The sequence below is a fragment of the Budorcas taxicolor genome, chromosome 5 (assembly GCF_023091745.1).
Source record: "Budorcas taxicolor isolate Tak-1 chromosome 5, Takin1.1, whole genome shotgun sequence".
Taxonomy (NCBI): Eukaryota; Metazoa; Chordata; class Mammalia; order Artiodactyla; family Bovidae; genus Budorcas; species Budorcas taxicolor.
Genome location: NC_068914.1, coordinates 132,305,982 through 132,314,767, shown reverse-complemented (window position 1 = coordinate 132,314,767; position 8,786 = coordinate 132,305,982). Strand labels below are relative to the sequence as shown.

General features: G+C 35.3%; 1 protein-coding gene across 1 annotated transcript in view; it reads right to left on the bottom strand.

Moving 5' to 3' along the window:
- Positions 1-35: 35 nt before the first annotated feature.
- The window catches only part of RECQL (RecQ like helicase), a 34,971-nt gene continuing 26,220 nt past the window's right edge, over positions 36-8,786 (bottom strand). Inside the window, exons 8-15 of the mRNA XM_052640209.1 lie at positions 8,056-8,137; positions 6,823-6,971; positions 6,618-6,735; positions 5,967-6,105; positions 2,586-2,677; positions 1,236-1,455; positions 790-919; positions 36-188 (exon numbers count right to left, since the gene is read on the bottom strand). Coding sequence (XP_052496169.1) covers positions 36-188; positions 790-919; positions 1,236-1,455; positions 2,586-2,677; positions 5,967-6,105; positions 6,618-6,735; positions 6,823-6,971; positions 8,056-8,137 — 1,083 coding nt within the window. The remainder of the gene's footprint in view (positions 189-789; positions 920-1,235; positions 1,456-2,585; positions 2,678-5,966; positions 6,106-6,617; positions 6,736-6,822; positions 6,972-8,055; positions 8,138-8,786) is intronic.

Sequence of the window (8,786 nt, the reverse complement as noted above, 5' to 3'; positions counted from 1 at the left end):
AAGTTATTTTCTTGGAAAATTTAGAAACACTTATCTCATGCATTATCAATTTTTCTTTTCTTAGCCCCTGTATTCTTACAATCCGGTTGCTGAAGCATGTTTGCAGATCTCTTCAGGAAGTTACTTGGAGTTTTTTCTTTCCTCTTTTTATCAGTTCCTTCAGAATGACAAGTTTGAGGTGATTCAGTCTGCAAAACAACAAGACAAACACTGGTTAAAATTCAGCTATTTCATTTTCTCAGGAGATTAATATCGAGTCCTTCTATATTAATCAGCTCTTTTAAGTGTCCACTGGTCTTGTTTTCATTTTCAAATTTCTTCCAATATAAGCCCCATCTTGAATAGGAAAGGCTGTGCTGTCAAGACCATCAAGAATACCTGACGTGTCCTTGGACACACTGGTGCCTGCTGAGCTTTTGCGGGCTGGAGAGCAGTTAGTTTGTGACAGGGGTTTTCAACTTCTGCTGCACAAGCTAACTTCTCAGCTAGCACTGACCACAAGCAAGGTCATGAGAACAGGGTGCATCGTAACATCAGACATTAAAATGGAGTCTTCACATTCCAAAAGGTTGGAAACCCCTAGTCTTTATTTAAAAACTAGTCTAAATTCTTCCACTTAATACCTCTGCAGAACACAAAAGTAGGTTTTCTCTCTTCTATACCCAGATTCCAAGAACACTGACTGATCTCTTCTGTGTTCCACTGGACCCAGAAGAGAACAAGTTAAAGAAAAGCAAGACACAGGCTTTAATGTCTTTTGCAAATTAAAAATTGAAAATCAGTAATCACCCTGAAACAGTTCTGCGTGGGCTTCTTTACTCTCATGGTAATAACGTGTGCCTCGTTGTTCAGAAGATTAGCTTTAGGTCCTGCTTTCAAATATGAAATGGTAGCATAAGCTGTAAAACTGTAGTCTTCTCTGCAGGAGACAAAGGCCAACAGTCAGGCTTTGAGAAGTTGCAGACAACAAACTGAAATTTATAAAAAATAAGTAATTTTAACTTAACATTGATATGAAATAAAACTTTTAGTATAAAAATGCAATAAAGTATTGTACTTTGCTGCTGCTTTGACATATGATAATTAAAAGTTTGAATTTGTTTACTAAGTAAATTTTATAGAGTGTTTAAAAGTTCCTATGAAACAACCACTAAACCATTTGTTCTGTTGTACTTATATAAAAATGAGACTCAGGAAAGACAGCATGAGAGGGCAAGAAATGGGTCTGTATATACTTGAGATACTGCTGTATGAGAAAGTGTGCAATGATTTTCTCCAGGTCTTCACGAGGAAGTGTGGGAGGAGCAAGGCCTGCTACTCTCAATTTTGAGGCACCCTTTCCCATCCAAGAGTCGATCAGTTTTAGTGGAGTGAGCTTTTCATTCAGGTCCTCGGCCTGTTTCAGGATCTTAATAAGATCCCTGCAGTATGCAGTTACATTCTTTCTTTCAAATGCTGTAATGAAAGAGACATGGTTAAAGATGAACGAAATTTTGAAATTAGGGCAAGGATAGACTGTCCTAAGTGGTTAGACTCGTTTAAAAAATAAGTCATCCAATGTAAGCCACCCTAAACACTGGTTTGTTCCTGTGTTCTGAATTAAGACTATTGCTCAAGTCTCTTTTCATTAGATTAAGCTATAGTCTCTCTAAGACACGAATTTAAATGATATACAAAAAAATAATCTGTTTATTGGAAGGTCTTTGGAGATGCTCTCGGAACCAAAAGGTATCAGCCAGACATGATTATGACAAAAACTTAGAGGTGTTTACAGGAGGGTAAGTCTCTTCTACATATTTACCAGGTTTAGACTATCATATTGAGTCAATCTGTTCTTCTTGTCTTCATATTTAATGATGCATGCTCATTAAGCAGTATTCTGACAACCAGTGTGGCTTCCTAGGGACTCTAGTTTCATGACAAGAATTTCCTGGACAGTTATTCGCATCTATTGACATGAGCACTCAGATGTATTTATCAGACTCTTGTTAATTTGGTCAGTATAAAACAGTCTAGTAAACACAAATAATTTTCTCTACCTGCAAAGTTAAAATTGTCGTGCCCGTCCCCCATCAAGGCATCAGAACTCAGTGAGGAATGGGTTAGTCTAGCTCATCAAACACTATGCATACATACAGAATTTTTAAAAGTGAAAATACAGCACCAACACTACTAAACTAGTGTCTTATGAGTGACTGAATATTGTCTGGATCAAAAATGATACACTATAATCTCTATTTTGTACTAAATTTCTCTCTTCAGTCAGTGACTATACTGGAGATTATTACAAGAGGTTAGCATTCTCATATATAAATAGTATTTCTAATCAGAGGGATTTTAAATGTTTCCCTTCATTTCTTAAAAATTTAACATCTCAGTGTAGCAATATAAAATACATGCATACACATAATAGCTTTTAATTTTATTTGTACTTGTTTCAAAACTTTGTGTCACTACTCTCGAATCTGAGAAATTCTATTCACACCTTGCCAATTCTTTCACATCCATTTTGAGTGTCTAATACTGCCCTCATGTAGTCCTAGTTATAAACATTAGCTTATAGAAATCTAAAAAGGACAACTCACAAATCTCTTTACAGCAGTTATCACACATTTTGTTACATGCTTCTGGACTCCATACTTCATCAAAATGTTGAGCTATCAATACACGGCGACATCTGCAAACACATTAGAGATAGGAATTACCCCTATTTCAAAATACAGGGTTATATACTGTTACTAGTTTCCTGTTGCTGCCATAACATTAACACAAACTCGGTGGCTTAAAACAACGCAGATTTATAATCTTACATTTTTATAGGTTAGAAGGTTGACATGGGTCTCACTGAGTTAAAATCAGTAAAAGCAAGGTATTGGCAGGGCTGGATTTCTCCGAGTGGTTCTAGGGAAGAATGTTTCCTTGCCCTTTCCAGATTCTAAAGACTGCCTGCACTCTTTGGCTCATGGGCCCCCTTCCTCTATCTTCAAAGCTAACAATGGGTGAAGTTTTCACATCACTTTGACATCTTATTCCTCCTTCCACATTTAAGAACCCTTGTGATTATAGTGAGTCCACCCAAACAATTCAGGATTATCTCCCTATTTTAAGATCAGCTGACTACAACTTTAAATCCATTAACTCCCTTTTGCCATGTAAAGTAGCATATTCCAGAGATTCAGATGTGGACATCTTTGGAAGACTACTACTATGCCCACCATATGTAATAATTTTTTCCATATGTTGTTAGTGTAAAAATAACTTCTATGCACTGGGAAACCAAAAGATTTGCATCACTACCTTTATTACAATTTTCACTTGACTGCAGTGGTCTCAAACTGAAACTGCAATATCTCCAAGGTATACCTGTGTTAGAGAATCTTCCTGAGAACAAAGCAGTTTCCTGTATTTCATAGTATCATTTTAAGTCTAAGTCCCAAAATATGCTTCATGAGGGCCTATTGAATACCTAAGGACATTTTCATTTTCTCATTTTTTAAATTTGCTGTAGCATTAATAGGAAAGAAATACCATTTTCTATCACTAATTACTGCTTACTTAAAAAATTTTGAGTCCTTATAATATGGTAGGTAATAAGACTACAAAGATGACTAAGAGTAAAAATAGTAATTGTGAAGGAAGAATACAAATGCAAGATTGTTAAAATGCATTTGGAATTAAGATAGCAAGTTACATCATCATGTATATAGAGAAATTGGTATATATAAACGTTATGGTAACCACAAATCAGAATTCTATTATAGAAACCCACACAATAAAGAAAAAGGAATTCAAACACTAAATTCATCAAACCACCAGAGTAAAAGAAGGAACAAAAAAGGTCTACAAAACCACCTCAAAACAATGAAATGGCAATAAGTACATACCTATCAACAATTCCATTAACTTTAAATGGACTAAATGCTCCAACCAAAAGACATAAAGTGGCTGAATGGATACAAAATCAAGACCTGCATATATGCTGCCTACAAGAGACTCAGCTCTAAAGACACACATAGACTGAAAGTGAGGGGCTGGGAAAACATTCCATGCAAATGGAAATCAAAAGAAAGCCAAGGTAGTAACACTCATGTCAGACAAAGAAAGTGAAAGCTGCACAATCATGTCTGACTCTTTGCAACTCCATGGACTATACAGTCCATGGAATTCTCCAGGCCAGAATACTGGAGTGGGTAGCCTTTCCCTTCTCCAGGGGATCTTCCCAACCCAGGGATCGAACCCAGGTCTCCAGCATTGCAGGCAGATTCTTTACCAACTGAGCTATAAGGGAAGCACCATATCAGACAAAATAAACTTTAAAACAAAGACTGTTACAAGACACAAGAAGGACATTACATAATGATCAGGTGATCAATCCAAGAACATATAACAACTATTAATATATATATATACACACATATATATACACACCTAATACATAAATATTAACAGACATAAAGGGAGAAACTAACACAATAACAGCAAGGGTCTATAATATTTCATTTACATCAACAGATGATCGAGACAGAAAATCAATAAGGAAACACCTGCATTAAATGACACATTAGACCAGACTTGACATAGATAGACCATTCTATTCAAAAATAGCAGAATATATTCTTTTCAAGTGCACAAGGAACATTAACATTCTCCAGGATAGATCACACGCTATGCCACAAAACAAGCCTTGGTAAAGTTAAGACAAGGAAATAATACCAAGTATCTTTTCAAACCACAATACTATGAAACTAGAAAGCAACTGTAAGAAAAAAATTGCAAAAAACTCAAAACATGCAGAGGTGAAACCATATACTACTAAACAACCAATGAATCACTGAAGAAATCAAAGAAAAATGCAAAAATACCTGGAGACAAAGCAAAAACACAACAATTCAAAATCTATGGAATTTAGAAATAGAGTTCTAAGTGGGAAATTTATAGCAACACAAGCTTACCTCAGGAAATAAGAAAAATCTCAAACAACCTAATCTTACACTTAAAGAAACTAGAAAAAGAACAAATAAAAACAAGTTAGTAGAAGGAGTTAATAGAAGGAAGGAAAGAAACGAAGATCGGAGCAGAATAAATAAACTAGAGAGTAAAAAAATAATGGTAAAGATCAATGAAACTAAGAGCTGGTTCTTGGCACAGAGTCTAAACCACTGGCCCACCAGGAAAGTCTCAAGTCAAACAGAATTAATAAATCTTTATCCATCAAGGAAAAAAGCCCAAGTCAATAAAATCAGAAATGAAAAAGTTGCAACCTACACCAGAGAAATATGAAAGATCAAAGAGACTACTATGGACAAATATTTGCCAATAAAATGGATGACCTAGATGAAATGGACGAATTCCTAGAAATGCACAATTGCCAAGACTGAACAAGGAAGAAATAAAAAATATGAACAGACCAATTACCAGTCATGAAACTGAATCAGTAATTTGAAAACTCCCAAGAAACAAAACTCCAAGAATAGATGGCCTCACAGGTGACCAAACATTCAGAAAAAAGTTAACAGTTATCTTTCTTTAAGAAACAGAATAACTTTTTTCTTTTTCTTTTTTTAGACTTAAGATACTATAGTTTTATTGTTGTACAATTTTTAAAGGTTACTTTCTAGTTACAAGTATTACAAAATATTACCTATACTCCCTGTGTTGCACAATACATCCTTGAGCCTATCTTACACCCAAAAGTCTGTACCTCCCACACTCCTACCTCCTCCCGCTACTCTCATCACTGGTAACCACTAGTCTGTTCTCTGTATCTTAGAATCCATGTTCTTAAATCCAGGCATTCTGCAGGTTCATGTACTGGTTTCTACCCCTTCAGACATCTTTTATTGGTTTACACTTGATGTGTCACCAATGTATTTACTCACTTAAGTAAGGACCCAAGAAATGCCACATGCTTTCATGTTGTGCTTGGTTTTAACTGACAGAAGCGACAAAGAAACTGTGTGGCTTACTTGTGTATGTTTTGACAGTAGGACACCATCTCATAAAGCTTTTGTTGCCCCACGTTTTCCATCACCACCATTGAACTGATCCTGAATATGTCTCCAAAGCCATAATACAGAATGCAATCTGCTTTCGTGTCATCTCGACCTGCAGTGGGAAGCATCTTCAGATTGCACAGTTACTTTAAAAAGTCAAACATGCAAAAATAATAAACATAGAATTTGCTGGTGATATTTCAGTCTCAATAGATCGTATCTAGAAATTTCAGACAGAGATGTAAAAGTTAATTTGTAACAGCTGTCCCCAAATTTTTTAAAATAGGACTGAAGAGAACAATCAACTTTATTAACTTAAAAACCTGTCCATAAATAATCCAGTTGTTCAAATTATAAACTTGAAATAACTAATTCAAAACTCAGGAAACAAAGATGGATATCAAATTATCTTAGCAAATATAAGAAGAAATAATTGATTACACTCCAATAGAACATAAGGAAAATGTCTCCATAGGCAAATAAATATAAAACTTCAAAGGACTTCATTGTTTGTTACAAAAATACTAGCCAATAAAGAGTTAAAAATACAGTAGTAATAAATATCACTTACAGTGTTTTTAAAGCTCTTTTAAAAAATTACTTCTGGGTATGAGTTATACATACCTGCTCGGCCACTCTCTTGGTAATAATTTTCCATAGATTTACTCATTGAATGATGAATAACAAACCTCACATCTGGCTTATCAATTCCCATACCAAATGCAACTGTTGCCACAACTACCTAAAATGTATTAACATTGTATATATTAATTAAGCTAAAATATATTTAAAGGTGAATTAGGTTTTGATTAAAGATCTATTAGTTAACCTGAATTTCATTCGCTGACCATCTTCTATGAACCTTGGTCTTATCTTCTGGTTCCATATTGGCATGGTATGAACCTGCAGGAATCCCCAGTTTCTGTAAACTAATTGTAACTTGCTCAGAGTCTTTCTGAGAAAAGCAATATATGATTCCTGTAGTAAAGATGTCAAATGGTTAGATATATATACATAGCACATTCCTGGAAATTTTTTAACTCACACACTCAAGATACTGGTAATTACAATGCATGGGGAAAAAAAGAATTATGAAAAATTCCAAGGCCCTGAACACATACTGAGTTTCCAGTATAACTCAAGATTTGATCAGCAACTTGCTCTAGAGCAGTAACGAGCCTGGAGCCACCAGTTTAGGTTTCCATTATCTTAGTTCTCTCTGCAACTTTATCTTCCACTACATGGTATTTCTCAAACTGATGCTTCATCCTCTACAAGATGTAAACAAGTGGGCTGTGAAAAAAGAGTTCCATGTGCAAATGAGTTTGGGAAGCACTGCACTGAACAAAATTAAATAGGTGTCTCTCTCTTTTGCAAGGCTGGTTAGAACTTCAAAGGTGCTGATATACCCTGTGACTCTGTGGGAAGAATAAATAACCTGCAGACTTTCTCAAGCTTATTTGACCCTGGAACTCCTTTTACCCAGGGCACCCACTAATATCAACTGGCAATCTACAGAATAGTTTTGAAATACAACTTTTATACCAGTTCTTTGCTTTAGTAACACCTGTCTATGCATTAATCCTGGAACATGTTATACACAATCTCAACTCCATCTACACTCATTCAGCATTTACTTTTTATATTTCTTTACACTTAACTTTACACTACATTTAACTCATTCAGCATTTACTTTTTATATTTCTTTAATGTGTCCTTTATTATAAGAAAACTATATTTTATATCCCTATAGAACATCATTGCTTAGCCTTCAATCTTATACACAGTAGATACTTACTAAATTTGTGCTATTGATAACATTATGTCATTAGGTCTATTCTAATGCAATTAAGTGTAAATAAGCAAATCAGTTTCATGACTCTTAAAATCTGTGTCATTAGCAAATGCCAACCCGATTTCTAAGATCACCAAGCAAATTAATTTTATCATGATATTTTCAAGTATGCTCTGCCATGCATTAATCTTTTTTCAGTGAATTGCTATAGTATTTGTTACTTTTGTAAAGTGCTCAGTCTTTATAGTTGGTTTGTTTCCATATTACCTGATTGCCCCTTGTATCTTCCATTAATGAGCTTTACAATGTCCTCAATAAAATCTTCAGTGTTTGAGGGCTTCTGCCGAACCTAAAAAAAGTTAACTTATTAAGAAGTAAATTAATGAGTGCCATTCATGTGGTTATTTACTTACAACTTTCAAGGTGCCATTCTTTCTTGGACATGGTGTTTTTTCCTGTCATTCTTTCATTCATTTCATCTGACCCTGTCACCACCCAGACTCTTCTTGATCCGTAATTTTTAATTCACCAGAGAAGAGGAGGCACAGAAGCAATGAATAACTTGTAAACATGGAGACTTTTTTATTTTCTGACCCTACTTTTGTAAAAACATAAACCATGGCACAAATAACTATTCAGTAAGAACTCAGAAAAATATTAAGTCTATCCTTAAAGGATTGCAAAGTAAAAACAGCTGTGAGGTTATTTAACTTGCAAGGTTATATACTAAATAAAATCTAAATAGGGAGTATTAGCCGGAGAAGGCAATGGCACCCCACTCCAGTACTCTTGCCTGGAAAATACCATGGAGGAGCCTGGTGGGCTGCAGTCCATGGGGTCGCTAAGAGTCGGACATGACTGAGCGACTTCACTTTCACTTTTCACTTTTATGCATTGGAGAAGGAAATGGCAACCCACTCCAGTGTTCTTGCCTGGAGAATCCCAGGGATGGGGAAGCCTGGTGGTCTTCTGTCTATGGGGTCACACAGAGTCAGACA